Source organism: Musca domestica, unplaced genomic scaffold, assembly GCF_030504385.1.
Source record: "Musca domestica strain aabys unplaced genomic scaffold, Musca_domestica.polishedcontigs.V.1.1 10, whole genome shotgun sequence".
Classification (NCBI taxonomy): domain Eukaryota; kingdom Metazoa; phylum Arthropoda; class Insecta; order Diptera; family Muscidae; genus Musca; species Musca domestica.
Window position 1 is genome coordinate 17,547,246 of NW_026712115.1, and position 16,125 is coordinate 17,563,370.

Genomic DNA, 16,125 nt, shown 5'->3' on the forward strand with positions numbered 1-16,125 from the left:
CTACAAATTAAATAACAAAACATACAACATATTAACATTATCACAGCACAGGACATAAACATGTAAATAAACGCTTACTTGCAAATAATTAAAATAATAAACTTAAAACTAGCGTAGTGTGACTACTACCGTCAAGTGTTACTATTGCACTGATAATTATTTGCATATTGCACGATCTCTTTTTGTTAAATGCCTGTAGCAGTAAGCTGTGTTGTCCGTGTCTGCTTTGCTGTTTATTCTCTTTGTTGTTGATAAACTATTGATGTGAAGCATCTCTATCGTTAGTCTCTTGTTGTAGTGATGTTCCGTTTGTAACACTCTCACGTCATCGATCTTGGGTGTATGGTTGTACTGTTTACAGTGTTCGGCTAACGCTGTTTTTTGTATCGAATTATTGTTTCTTAATTTGATGTCTGATTTGTGTGCTGACATCCTAGTTTTTAGTTTGTTTTTTGTTGTGCCAACGTAATGTTTTCCGCAACTTTCTTCCTTGTTACCACCACATTCAATTTTGTAAACTACATTATGTTTGTCCATTTTTGGTATTTTACTTTTCATGTTTGTGAATAAAGATTTTGTTGTGTTATGTGAGCTATGTGCTATTGTGTATTTATTTTTGTCATATATTTCTGACTTTTCCAATCTTTCTGATATATTCGGTAAATATATCAGGGATTTGTATATCTTCGGCGGGTCTGTTTTCTGCGAATCTCGACTTGAATGTTTATTCTTATAATAATTTTCAATTAGGGATTTGGTTATATGTAATGGGAAGTTATTATTAATTAGAATGTCTTTTATTTTTAATTTGTTTTGGAAATGAAATTGTTCGTCGCTTATTGTTAGTACTCTATTTATTAAGTTTTTCGCTGTATTGATAATTGTTCGTTTTGTGTGTTTAGAGTAGTAATTTATTATTCTACCTGACGCTGTAGGTTTTTGATACCAATTTATATTTATCGTATTATCTGCATTTCTTATTACTAATGTGTCCAAATATGGGATTTTTCCGTCGCATTCTTCTTCCAAAGTAAATTTAATGTTTTTGTTGAAACTATTTAGTACTGTCAGCGTTTCTTGTATTGCATCTTCCCTTATAATTAAAAACAAATCATCCACGTATTTCGTCAGTATCTTTGGTTTTGATTGTAATCTTTGCAAGCTTTCGTTGAGCAGTGATTCCATAACCAAATCTGCAATTATGGGTGATGCTGGAGATCCCATCGGTAGCCCTGCTTTTTGTTTGTATATTTTGTCATCAAACTTGAAGTATCTGTTGTCCTTTATGCAAAATTTTACAATATTCAGAAACATGTCTTTGGTTATGTTTGTATATTGTTCTATTTCTTCCCATCTTTCTTCAATTATATTTAGTCCTAATTCTACTGGAATACTTGGGAACAGTGATACCACGTCGAATGAAACCATTTTTTCATTATTATTAACTGTCAGGTTCTTTATCTTATCCCTAAATTGCACAGAATCCCTTACGTTGTAAACTGATTTTGTCGTCAAATTATTTAATATGTTTACTATGTATTTGCACAGTTTTATTGACGGGGAATTTATAGACGAACATATGGGTCGAAATATTGGAAAAAGAAAAATAAATAATTAAAAAACCAAAAAGTTTGACCTCAAGCTCAAATAATTGTTTTTATTATATATATATATATATATATACGATGATGTTTTTATGTTTCACTTTTTTTAATTTTTGAATGTTGTAATTATTATTTAAATGTCCATTATATAGAAGCAATATTTTAATAAATTATTTTTTCAGTGGAGCCGGGTGTAAACCATATACAGCAAATATCAACAAAGTCCAGTGTTACAATTCCCTATGAACGTACCTTCCGGCCAATCGGTACTAACAATCAACCAAAAGACCAGGAAGAGTTACGTGAATTTCAGTTCTGCGGTTGTGGTTGGCCTGAGCATTTACTCATTCCCAAAGGCAAAGCGGAAGGTATGCACTTTGATCTGTTCGTTATGATATCTGATATGATAGGGGATGCTGTAGATCAACCCGAAGTACCGTAAGTAGAATGAAATTGTATTATGTAGAATGAATTGTATTGAAAACCTCCCACCAAAATGATTTTTTATAGAGAGAGCCTTTGCAATGATTCATCCTCGTTCTGTGGTCTTAAGGACAAGTTGTATCCCGACAAGCGATCCATGGGTTACCCTTTTGACCGACGATTCACAAGGGAAACGCCATCTCTTCAAAAATTAACAGAAACTTTTTCCAATATGAAAATGAAGGATATAATAATAAAATACAACGATGTTGTTGTTGATAAAAAGAAATAGATATTTTGGTCATATGTCAAAAAAAAAAAAATTGTTATGACTATATTTACAGCAAAAATAAAATAGATTTTATGAAGTGCGCAAAAATTACAGTTTACGTTTTTTATGCGTCCACCCATATTTAAATGTAAAAAAATCAAACAGCAAAAATAAATTTGATGTGAATATGTCCTTAGTTCGTTGTCGTGAAAATCCACATACTTTAAATTCAATATTCGTTGGAGACATACATTTTATATATTCGTGAGCAGCGCAAAATTCTCTTCGGTACGTACAAGTTCCATTACAGTTGAAAGGACTTGTAGGAATACTAATTCTACAGAGTATGTTTAGAATGAAATATTATTATTGAACAAGACGGACAATAATATCATATATCATAATATCATTTCCATAACATCGCTAAATACTCGTCATAAAGTGTATATATTTATGATCAGCATAAAATTCTAAATCGATTTGACGATGCGCGTCTGTCTGTTGAAATCAAGATATAACTCCCATTATTTGATGAAGAGCTTCAAAATTTGATACAACAATTTGTATTGCGTCTACGATGGTTGATATCGGTCCACGTTTTGGTGGGGCCGTCTCCAGATATTTGAAATTTTCATGATTTTCCCCACATTTTTTACGGTAATTTCAAAAAAATTTGGTGTTTGTAGTTCGTAATGGGATCACACTCCAATGGCGTAAATATAATGTCTCCTCCCGATATTCGGAATTTTGTTGGTTTTAGCCACCTTTTTTTACGAATTAGACCAAAACTTGGTGTTTGTAGATCGTAATGGGTTTCAGGTCCGGTGTTTGTTAAGTTTAAGTTATTGATTTCTCCAGTTATGTTGTCACATATACCTTTTTTGTTTCATATTATTATGAAATATTTTGGAATTTTTGGTTGTTTGTTATATCGTTCTTTGGAAGAAATATTCTTTTTAGCTTGAATATCTCGTTTTGTTTTATATTGTAAGGCATTATAAATTATTGTAGTTGGCTACTGCGGATTTTTTGGGTTTCGTTTCTCTTATTAGCATAAAATTCTATGTCGATTTAACCATGTCCGTCCGTCTGTCTTTCGCTCTGTGGAAATCACTCTAGCTTCCAAACGAAATGATAAAATTTTGAAAAGGGGTCATATAGGTTCACTTTTTGATATAGCCCCAATATAACAGTTTGGCGATTGTAGTCATATTTCTGGAAACATCTTTGCAAATAACTCCCCAATAGGTCTAAGTTTAGGTATAGTTTCTTTATAATAGCACCCCTTTATTCGCTATTTTATTTCAAAGAGTTATTTCAAATTTCCATATATGTCAAACGAATTGAGATAGAAGGTTAAAATTTTGCACACGTGCCGGTGCTGTGGTATGGGGATAGGAACGTGGACCTGTATAGCCCATTATTTGAAAGAGAAAGTGTCACCTATTGCGAACTCCAAATACTTAGCCTGTTATAATTCGTCTTAAAAATGTAGCTAAATACCTTAAAATGCAGTGTATTGGGAGGGGCGAAGGGAAATATGAGCCGTTATAAAAGGAAGGAGTGCCCATTGTGAACTCCCAATTGGAAATTTGAAATAATTCCAGTGGAAAGTGGAGGTAAAATCACTGAAATACCACAACAATTTTCTTTTATTGTAGTTGGTTTTCATTACGAACACCAAACACTGAAATCGATGCAATTAGGAGAAAAAATGTGACAAAAACAAAATATTTATTGTTTCTTATAATTCATTTATTATACCCTCCGCGTTGAAAAGGAGGGGATATTAACTTTGTCATTCGTAGAACCCATAAAGTTTATATATTCATGAACACAATAGAATTCTAAGTCGATTTACCGATGTCCGTCTGTCTATCTGCCCGCCTGTCTGTCTGTCCGTTTTGACGTAGAGCTTCAAAATTTGGCAGAACAATTTGTATTGTGTCTAGGATGGTTGGTATTGAAAATGAGATATATCGGTCTACGTTTTGGTAAAGCCGCAATATAACGTTACCTCCCGATATTCGGTTTTTTGATGTCAAAAAATTGGTATTTGTAGGTCATAATGGATTTTAGCTTCGGTGGTGAAACATTGTATATATAGATCAACGTTTTTGTATAACCCCCATATAACAGTACCTCCCGATATTCGGTATCTTGATTTTCGCCACATTTTTGCAGTGTTTTGTCTAAAAGTTGGTATTTGTAGGTCATAATGGATTCTAGCTTCGGTGGAGAAACATTGTATATATAGGTCCACGTTTTGGTATAGCCGTCATACAACGGTAACTCACGATATTCGGTATTTTGTTGATTTTTGGTACATTTTTCCACGGTTTTGTCTAAAAATTGGTATTTATAGGTCATAATGGATTTTAGCTTCGGTGGTGAAACATTGTATATATAGATCAACGTTTTTGTATAACCCCCATATAACAGTACCTCCCGATATTCGGTATCTTGATTTTCGCCACATTTTTGCAGTGTTTTGTCTAAAAGTTGGTATTTGTAGGTCATAATGGATTCTAGCTTCGGTGGAGAAACATTGTATATATAGGTCCACGTTTTGGTATAGCCGTCATACAACGGTAACTCACGATATTCGGTATTTTGTTGATTTTTGGTACATTTTTCCACGGTTTTGTCTAAAAATTGGTATTTATAGGTCATAATGGATTCTAGCTTCGGTGCCGAAATATTGTATGTATAGGTTCACGATTTTGTATAGCCCCTATATAACGGTATCACTCGATATTCGGTATCTTGATGATTTTCAGCAAATTTTTCCACGAATTTGTCTAAAAATTGGTAATTGTAGTTCATAGTGAGTTTAAGCTTCGGTGGTGTGACTTTGAATGTATGGGCCCACGTTTTCCTGTGACGCACATATAATGATGCCCACCGACATTCGGTATTTTGATAATCCTAGTTACATTTACCAACGAAATTGTTTCATATTTGGCATTTAAGAAGATATGGTAGATGTCAATCCTTGAAGTATAAAATTGTCTATAGAGATTCTCGTTTTGGTATGACCCGCATAAAACGACCTCACTCACTTTATGGATTTTTTTTTTTTGAAAAGTTTGATAGCATTACTCAAACGGTCTTACTAGTATTTGTTGTTCCAAGTGGAACAAGTTTAAATTCAGATATTTTTTTATGAAAATGTTTCCTTTACCTAAAGCTGGAACAAGTTTAAATTCAGTTATTTTTTATGAAAATGTTTCCTTTACCTAAAGGTGGAGGGTATCAAAACTTCGGCCCGGCCGAACTTAATATTTTTTTATGTGTAAATTTAATTTTTTCAAAGTCATCAAATCTGGAGTGCCAGCTACATCTTTTAACGCGGTGCCCAGAAAATTTAGACTTCGAGCATGCCTGTTATGAGACTTTACTGTTTCTATAAGCGTCATCATATGTCGTATATCTGAGTCCAATAGTTGTCTCATGTATGGTCTGGGAAAAAGAGTTCTCATTTACGATCGCTGAGAACAAGGTTAGATTTATTGAGTGTTTTAGATATCCGAATTCCTCCCAAATAATGACAACTCCGTCCCAAGTCTGCTTCGAATGCGTAAGTTTATTACCTAATCGTTTATTTGACTTTACGAGGACTTTGTCACCTACTTTGAAAAGTCTGGTGTAACCTTTGCAACTGAATATTCTGTGCATTAAAAATGTTTCCCTAATTTCTGATGACTGGTGAACATCGCATGAATTATGTCAGTGGGTCGTTTCTATGTGACTATTTTTGCTTATATTAATTCGGCTGTGTTTTCAATATTTCTTTTGATCTTCAGACATCGTGCTATTTTCCACCAAGGTGCTGTGAAATCTCTCTACCTGCCAATTTGAGCAACTATGAATTGATGAACGTTCGTTTCACAATGTATTGTCTTTGTCCTCGGGTAAAATTCATTCTTTCTACTACAATTGATGGTTTGTAATTCAGCCATTCCTAAATCTTCAATATCGAGGACGGATATATGTCCTTACGATATGGAGCATTGTTCACAGATGTCTTTTGTTCCACTTCTACTTTGTTGAACAAATCCTACTCATGAATCTTGCCCCACATTTGTCAATAACCATGTCAATTTTGTCCAGTACAACTGGAAATATTCCTATAACAACTGGAACTATTAAGTCTGATTTGTCTATAATATGAAATGTGATATCTATTTTACACTCATCAAACCTGATTTGCGTTTATAAATTACCTTCTCTTAAAGTACTTTTACTTTATTTGCTTTAAATAAATAAACTTCCATACGCTATCCCACCCAACTGCGAATGCGCAATCTTCAAACTCCCTAAACCAATGATCAACGTTTGGCAATTGGTCACCACTAAAACTCGAGACCGAGTCTTGAATATCCTTCAAAGTAAACAACGTTGTGCCATGTCCAACAGCCGATGATGCTTCCCAATAATCAGAGCCTTCGTCATCAGGTGTAGAATGACCGTAATATTCAAGGAGACCGGCCTTCAGTTCGCCTTTATTTCCACTTTTCGTTAAATTAAGCTGACCCAGTATTTCCTTGAGACCTTCAACAGTTAAGGTTTTTTATAATAATTCTCTTCCAAGGGATAAAATATTCACAAGGAACCCCTTGTGTGGATTTTTAGACAGTTCCGTTCAAAAATGTATCAAAAATCGTCAAAATACCGGATATCGGGGGGTACCGTTATATTGGGGCTATACGATACCGTGGACCTATAGCGATAATTCACAAGGAACTCCTTGTGTGGATTTTCAGACAATTCCGTTGAAAAATGAATCTAAAATCGTCAAAATACCGAATATTGGGGGGTACCGTTATATGGGGGATATACGATATCGTGGACATATATAGACAATTCTCTTTCAGGGGGTACAGTGCTCACAAGGAACTCCTTGTGTGGAGTTTCAGACAATTCCATTAAAAAATGGGGCTAAAATCATCAAAAAACAGAATATCGAGGGGTACCGTTATACTGGGGCTATACGATACCGTGGACCTATAGCGATAATTATCCTCCAGGGGAGGAACTCCTTGTGTGGAATTTCAGACAATTCCGTTAAAAAATGTGGCTAAAATCATCAAAATACCGAATATGGGGGGGGGGTACCGTTATATGAGAGATATACGATATCGTGGACTTATAGCGATAATTATCTTTGAGGGGATAAAGAACTCGCAAGGAACTCCTTGTGTGGAATTTCAGATAATTCCGTTGAAAAATGTGGCTAAAATCATTAAAATACAGAATATCGAGGGGTACCGTTACATTGGGGCTATACGATACTATACAAGGAACTCCTTGTGTGGATTTTCAGAAAATTCCGTTGAAAAATGTAGCTAAAATCATCAAAATACCGAATATCGGGGGATACCGTTATATGGGGGCTATACGATATCGTGAACCTATACAGCTAATTCTCTTCCAAGGGATAAAGTATCCACGAGGAACTCCTTGTGTGGATTTTCAGACAGCTCCGTTGAAAAATGTGGCTAAAATCATCAAAATACCGAATATCGGGGGGTACCGTTACATTGGGGCTATACGATACTATACAAGGAACTCCTTGTGTGGATTTTCAGACAATTCCGTTGAAAAATGTGGCTAAAATCATTAAAATACAGAATATCGAGGGGTACCGTTACATTGGGGCTATACGATACTATACAAGGAACTCCTTGTGTGGATTTTCAGAAAATTCCGTTGAAAAATGTAGCTAAAATCATCAAAATACCGAATATCGGGGGATACCGTTATATGGGGGCTATACGATATCGTGAACCTATACAGCTAATTCTCTTCCAAGGGATAAAGTATCCACGAGGAACTCCTTGTGTAGATTTTCAGACAGCTCCGTTGAAAATGTAGCTAAAATCATCAAAATACCGAATATCGGGGGGTACCGTTCTATGGGGGCTATACGATATCGTGGACCTATATAGACAATTCTCTTTCAGGGGGAACAGTGCTCACAAAGAACTCCATGTGTGGAATTTCAGATAATTCCATTAAAAAATGGGGCTAAAATCATCAAAATACAGAATATCGGGGGGTATCGTTATATTAGGGCTATACGATGCTGTGGGCCTATAGCGATAATTATCTCCCAGGGGATAAAGTTCTCGCAAGGAATTCCTTGTGTGGAATTTCAGACAATTCCGTTAAAAATGTGGCTAAAATCATAAAAATACCGAATATCGGGGGGTACCGTTATATGGGGGATATACGATACCGTGGACCTATATAGACAATTCTCTTTCAGGGGGAACAGTGCTCACGAAGAACTCCTTGTGTGGAATTTCAGACAATTCCATTAAAATATGGGGATAAAATCATCAAAATAGAGAATATCGAGGGGTATCGTTATATTGGGGCTATACGATACCGTGGGCCTATAGCGATAATTATCTCCCAGTGGATAAAGTACTCGCAAGGAACTCTTTGTGTAGAATTTCAGACAATTCCGTTAAAAAAGGTGGCTAAAATCAGCAAAATACCGTATATCGGGGGGTACCGTTATATGGGGGATATACGATATCGTGGACCTATAGCGATAATTATCTCCCAGGGGATAAAGTACTCGCAAGGAACTCCTTCCGTTGAAAAATGTATCTAAAATCGTCAAAATACCGAATATCGGGGGTACCGTTATATGGGGGATATACGATATCGTGGACCTATAGCGATAATTATCTTCCAGGGGATAAAGTACTCGCAAGGAACTCTTTGTGTGGAACTTCAGGCAATTCCGTTAAAAAATGTGGCTAAAATCATTAAAATACCGAATATCGAGAGGTACTGTTATATGGGGGATATACGACACCGTGGACCTATAGCGATAATTCACAAGGAACTCCTTGTGTGGATTTTCAGGCAATTCCGTTGAAAAATGTATCTAAAATCGTCAAAATACCGAATATCGGGGGGTACCGTTATATGGGAGATATACAATACCGTGATAATTTACAAGGAACTCCTTGTGTGGATTTTCAGACAATTCCGTTAAAAATGTGGCTAAAACAGCCAACAGCCGATGATGCTTCCCAATAATAAGAGCCATCGTCATCAGGTGTAGAATGACTGTGCTATTCAAGGAGACCGGCCTTCAGTTCGCCTTTATTTCCACTTTTCGTTAAATTAAGCTGACCCAGTTTTTCCTTGAGACCTTCAACAGTTAAGGTTTTTATTTCTTTTTTATCCATTTTTCCATAATATTTTACAAAAAGCCTTCGCTTAAGATAAGTATTACATGAAATGCTTACAAGCTAATATGAAAACAAAATTACTTCAAAACAAGAATAAAACTTCAATAATGACAATTAGACTCTTCCCCCAATAATAAACACACACACAAACTGACTATCACTTCTGTTTTCAACTACTTTCCGCAAGCCGACAAAAAAACAAAATGATGCAATCGACTACCCTAAAGAAACAAAAAATAAACAGTAAAAATGCAGTAAATTCGGCCGGGCCGAATTTTGAATACCCTCCACCATTTGAAACTAATTAGAAAATTTTCCAAAAAAATAAATTCCATTAAAAATTCAGTTAAAATCTTTAAAATACCTAATATCGATAGGTGCCGATATATGGGGCATATACGATATTGTGGATATATATAGACAAGTCTATATCTGGGGGTAAATTACTCACAAAGAACTCCTTGTGTAGAATTTTAGACAATTCCGTTGAAAAATGTAGCTAAAATCATCAAAATGCATAATATCGAGGGGTACCGTTATATTGGAGCTATACGATACCGTGGACCTATAGAGATAATTCACAAGGAACTCCTTGTGTGGATTTTTAGACAATTCCGTTGAAAAATGTGGCTAAAATCATCAAAATACCGAATATCGGGGGGTACCGTTATATGGGGGATATACGATGTCATGGATCTATAGCGATAATTATCTTTTAGGGGATAAAGTACTCGCAAGGATCTCCTTGTGTGGAATTTCAGATAATTCCGTTGAAAAATGTATCTAAAATCGACAAAATACCGAATATCGGGGGGTACCGTTATATGGGGGATATACAATACCGTGATAATTCACAAGGAACTCCTTGTGTGGATTTTCAGACAATTCCGTTGAAAAATGTGGCTAAATTCATCAAAATACATAATATCGAGGGGTACCGTTATATTGGGGCTATACGATACTATACAAGGAACTCCTTGTGTGGATTTTCAGACAATTCCGTTGAAAAATGTATCTAAAATCGTCAAAATACCGAATATCGGGGGGTACCGTTATATGGGGGATATACGATATCGTGGACCTATATAGACAATTCTCTTTCAGGGGGAACAGTGCTCACGAAGAACTCCTTGTGTGGAATTTCAGACAATTCCGTTAAAAAATGTGGCTAAAATCATCAAAATACCGTATATCGGGGGGTACTGTTATATGGGGGATATACGACACCGTGAACCTATAGCGATAATTTACAAGGAACTCCTTGTGTGGATTTTCAGGCAATTCCGTGGAAAAATGTATCTAAAATCGTCAAAATACCGAATATCGGGGGGTACCGTTATATGGGGGATATACAATACCGTGATAATTCACAAGGAACTCCTTGTGTGGATTTTCAGACAATTTCGTTAAAAATGTTGCTAAAACAGCCAACAGCTGATGATGCTTCCCAATAATAAGAGCCTTCGTCATCAGGTGTATAATGACTGTACTATTCAAGGAGACCGGCCTTCAGTTCGCCTTTATTTCCACTTTTCGTTAAATTAAGCTGACCCAGTTTTTCCTTGAGACATTCAACAGTTAAGGTTTTTATTTCTTTTTTATCCATTTTTAAGATAAGTATTACATAAAATGCTTACAAGTTAATATGAAAACAAAATTACTTCAAAACAAGAATAAAACTTCAATAATGACAATTAGACTCTTCCCCCAATAATAAACACACACACAAACTGACTATCACTTCTGTTTTCAACTACTTTCCGTTAGCCGACAAAAAAACAAAATGATGCAATCGATTACCCTAAAGAAACAAAAAATAAACAGTAAAAAAGCAGTAAATTCGGCCGGGCCGAATTTTGAATACGTTCTACCATTTGAAACTAATTAGAAAATTTTCAAAAAAATAAATTCCATTAAAAATTCAGTTAAAATCTTTAAAATACCTAATATCGATAGGTGCCGATATATGGGGCATATACGATATTGTGGATATATATAGACAAGTCTATATCTGGGGGTAAAGTACTCAAAAAGAACTCCTTGTGTAGAATTTCAGACAATTCCGTTGCAAAATGTGGCTGAAATCATCAAAATACATGATATCGAGGGGTACCGTTAAATTGGGGCTATACGATACCGTGGACCATAGCGATAATTCACAAGGAACTCCTTGTGTGGATTTTTAGACAATTCCGTTGAAAAATGTGGCTAAAATCATCAAAATACCGAATATCGGGCGGTACCGTTATACGATATCGTGGACCTATAATAATTCTCACCCGTTATATAGGGGATATACGATATCGTGGACCTATAGCGATAATTATCTTCCAGGGGATAAAGTACTCGCAAGGAACTCCTTGTGTGGAATTTCAGACAATTACGTTAAAAAATGTGGCTAAAATCATCAAAATACCGAATATCGGGGGGTACCGATATATACGATATAATGGACCTATAGCGATAATTATCTTTTAGGGGATAAAGTACTCGCAAGGATCTCCTTGTGTGGAATTTCAGATAATTCCGTTGAAAATGTATCTAAAATCGTCCAAATACCGAATATCGGGGGGTACCGTTATATGGGGGCTATGCGATATCGTGGACCTATATAGACAATCCTCTTTCAGGGTGTATAGTGCTCACAAAGAACTCCTTGTGTGGAATTTCAGACAATTCCGTTAAAAAATGGGACTAAAATCATCAAAATACAGAATATCGAGGGGTACCGTTATATGGGGGCTATACGGTACCGTGGGCCTATAGCGATAATTATCTCCCAGGGGATAAAGTACTCGCAGGGAACTCTTTGTGTGGAATTTCAGACAATTCCGTTAAAAATGTGGCAAAAATCATCAAAATACCGAATATCGGGGAGTACGGTTATATGGGGGATATACGATATCGTGGACCTATAGCGATAATTATCTTTTAGGGGATAAAGTACTCGCAAGGAACTCCTTGTGTAGGGGGATATACGATATCATGGACCTATAGCGATAATTATCTTTTAGGGGATAAAGTACTCGCAAGGATCTCCTTGTGTGGAATTTCAGATAATTCCGTTGAAAAATGTATCTAAAATCGTCCAAATACCGAATATCGGGGGGTACCGTTATATGGGGGCTATGCGATATCGTGGACCTATATAGACAATCCTCTTTCAGGGGGTATAGTGCTCACAAAGAACTCCTTGTGTGGAATTTCAGACAATTCCGTTAAAAAATGGGACTAAAATCATCAAAATACAGAATATCGAGGGGTACCGTTATATGGGGGCTATACGGTACCGTGGGCCTATAGCGATAATTATCTCCCAGGGGATAAAGTACTCGCAGGGAACTCTTTGTGTGGAATTTCAGACAATTCCGTTAAAAATGTGGCAAAAATCATCAAAATACCGAATATCGGGGAGTACGGTTATATGGGGGATATACGATATCGTGGACCTATAGCGATAATTATCTTTTAGGGGATAAAGTACTCGCAAGGAACTCCTTGTGTAGGGGGATATACGATATCATGGACCTATAGCGATAATTATCTTTTAGGGGATAAAGTACTCGCAAGGATCTCCTTGTGTGGAATTTCAGATAATTCCGTTGAAAAATGTATCTAAAATCGTCCAAATACCGAATATCGGGGGTACCGTTATATGGGGGCTATGCGATATCGTGGACCTATATAGACAATCCTCTTTCAGGGGGTATAGTGCTCACAAAGAACTCCTTGTGTGGAATTTCAGACAATTCCGTTAAAAAATGGGACTAAAATCATCAAAATACAGAATATCGAGGGGTACCGTTATATGGGGGCTATACGGTACCGTGGGCCTATAGCGATAATTATCTCCCAGGGGATAAAGTACTCGCAGGGAACTCTTTGTGTGGAATTTCAGACAATTCCGTTAAAAATGTGGCTAAAATCATCAAAATACCGAATATCGGGGAGTACGGTTATATGGGGGATATACGATATCGTGGACCTATATAGACAATCCTCTTTCAGGGGGTATAGTGCTCACAAGGAACTCCTTGTGTGGAATTTCAGACAATTCCGTTAAAAAATGTGGCTAGAATCATCAAAATACCGAAAATCGGGGGGTACCGTTATATGGGGGATATACTTGTGTGGATTTTCAGACAATTCCGTTGAAAAAATGTAGCTAAAATCATCAAAATACCGAATATCGGGGGTACCGTTATACGATATCGTGGAGCTATAATAATTCTCTTCCGTTATATAGGGTATATACGATATCGTGGACCTATAGCGATAATTATCTTCCAGGGGATAAAGTACTCGCAAGGAACTCCTTGTGTGGAATTTCAGACAATTCCGTTAAAAAATGTGGCTAAAATCATCAAAATACCGAATATCGGGGGGTACCGTTTTATGGGGGATATACGATATCATGGACCTATAGCGATAATTATCTTTTAGGAGATAAAGTACTCGCAAGGAACTCCTTGTGTGGAACTTCAGATAATTCCGTTGAAAAATGTATCTAAAGTCGTCAAAATACCGAATATCGGGGGGTACCGTTATATGGGGATTTACGATATCGTGGACCTGTAATAATTCTCTTCCGTTATATAGGGGATATACGATATCGTGGACCTATAGCGATAATTATCTTCTAGGGGATAAAGTACTCGCAAGGAACTCCTTGTGTGGAATTTCAGACAATTCCGTTAAAAAATGTGGCTAAAATCATCAAAATACCGAATATCGGGGGGTACCGTTATATGGGGGATATACGATATCATGGACCTATATAGACAATCCTCTTTCAGGGGGTACAGTGCTCACAAGGAACTCCTTGTGTGGAATTTCAGACAATTCCGTTAAAAAATGTATCTAAAATCGTCAAAATACCGAATATCGGGGGGTACCGTTATATGGGAGATATACAATACCGTGATAATTTACAAGGAACTCCTTGTGTGGATTTTCAGACAATTCCGTTAAAAATGTGGCTAAAACAGCCAACAGCCGATGATGCTTCCCAATAATAAGAGCCATCGTCATCAGGTGTAGAATGACTGTGCTATTCAAGGAGACCGGCCTTCAGTTCGCCTTTATTTCCACTTTTCGTTAAATTAAGCTGACCCAGTTTTTCCTTGAGACCTTCAACAGTTAAGGTTTTTATTTCTTTTTTATCCATTTTTCCATAATATTTTACAAAAAGCCTTCGCTTAAGATAAGTATTACATGAAATGCTTACAAGCTAATATGAAAACAAAATTACTTCAAAACAAGAATAAAACTTCAATAATGACAATTAGACTCTTCCCCCAATAATAAACACACACACAAACTGACTATCACTTCTGTTTTCAACTACTTTCCGTAAGCCGACAAAAAAACAAAATGATGCAATCGACTACCCTAAAGAAACAAAAAATAAACAGTAAAAATGCAGTAAATTCGGCCGGGCCGAATTTTGAATACCCTCCACCATTTGAAACTAATTAGAAAATTTTCCAAAAAAAATAAATTCCATTAAAAATTCAGTTAAAATCTTTAAAATACCTAATATCGATAGGTGCCGATATATGGGGCATATACGATATTGTGGATATATATAGACAAGTCTATATCTGGGGGTAAATTACTCACAAAGAACTCCTTGTGTAGAATTTTAGACAATTCCGTTGAAAAATGTAGCTAAAATCATCAAAATGCATAATATCGAGGGGTACCGTTATATTGGAGCTATACGATACCGTGGACCTATAGAGATAATTCACAAGGAACTCCTTGTGTGGATTTTTAGACAATTCCGTTGAAAAATGTGGCTAAAATCATCAAAATACCGAATATCGGGGGGTACCGTTATATGGGGGATATACGATGTCATGGATCTATAGCGATAATTATCTTTTAGGGGATAAAGTACTCGCAAGGATCTCCTTGTGTGGAATTTCAGATAATTCCGTTGAAAAATGTATCTAAAATCGACAAAATACCGAATATCGGGGGGTACCGTTATATGGGGGATATACAATACCGTGATAATTCACAAGGAACTCCTTGTGTGGATTTTCAGACAATTCCGTTGAAAAATGTGGCTAAATTCATCAAAATACATAATATCGAGGGGTACCGTTATATTGGGGCTATACGATACTATACAAGGAACTCCTTGTGTGGATTTTCAGACAATTCCGTTGAAAAATGTATCTAAAATCGTCAAAATACCGAATATCGGGGGGTACCGTTATATGGGGGATATACGATATCGTGGACCTATATAGACAATTCTCTTTCAGGGGGAACAGTGCTCACGAAGAACTCCTTGTGTAGAGTTTCAGACAATTCCGTTAAAAATGTGGCTAAAATCATCAAAATACCGTATATCGGGGGGTACCGTTATATGGGGGATATACGATATCGTGGACCTATAGCGATAATTATCTTTTATTGGATAAAGTACTCGCAAGGAAATCTTTGTGTGGAATTTCAGACAATTCCGTTAAAAAATGTGGCTAAAATCATCAAAATACCGAATATCGGGGGGTACTGTTATATGGGGGATATACGACACCGTGAACCTATAGCGATAATTTACAAGGAACTCCTTGTGTGGATTTTCAGGCAATTCCGTGGA

The 16,125-nt window shown here is 36.2% G+C and overlaps 3 protein-coding genes across 5 annotated transcripts in view; 1 reads left to right on the forward strand and 2 right to left on the reverse strand.

Annotated features, from left to right (window-relative positions):
• Window positions 1-1,578, reverse strand: part of LOC131804351 (uncharacterized) — a 4,572-nt gene extending 2,994 nt beyond the window's left edge. For both annotated transcript variants that reach the window (XM_059127173.1, XM_059127177.1), the window contains exon 1: window positions 79-1,578. Coding sequence is in view for 1 of the 2 variants with exons in the window: in XM_059127177.1 (XP_058983160.1) it covers window positions 157-1,428 (1,272 nt within the window). In the remaining variant the exon portion in view is untranslated. The remainder of the gene's footprint in view (window positions 1-78) is intronic.
• Window positions 1-2,416, forward strand: part of LOC101895929 (phenoloxidase 2) — a 24,602-nt gene extending 22,186 nt beyond the window's left edge. The window contains exons 4-5 of the mRNA XM_059127185.1: window positions 1,787-2,042; window positions 2,115-2,416. Coding sequence (XP_058983168.1) covers window positions 1,787-2,042; window positions 2,115-2,319 — 461 coding nt within the window. The 3' untranslated portion in view covers window positions 2,320-2,416. The remainder of the gene's footprint in view (window positions 1-1,786; window positions 2,043-2,114) is intronic.
• LOC109612410 (potassium voltage-gated channel subfamily H member 8) overlaps window positions 1-16,125 on the reverse strand; it is a 1,874,382-nt gene that overhangs the window by 1,786,053 nt on the left and 72,204 nt on the right. The window lies entirely within an intron of this gene.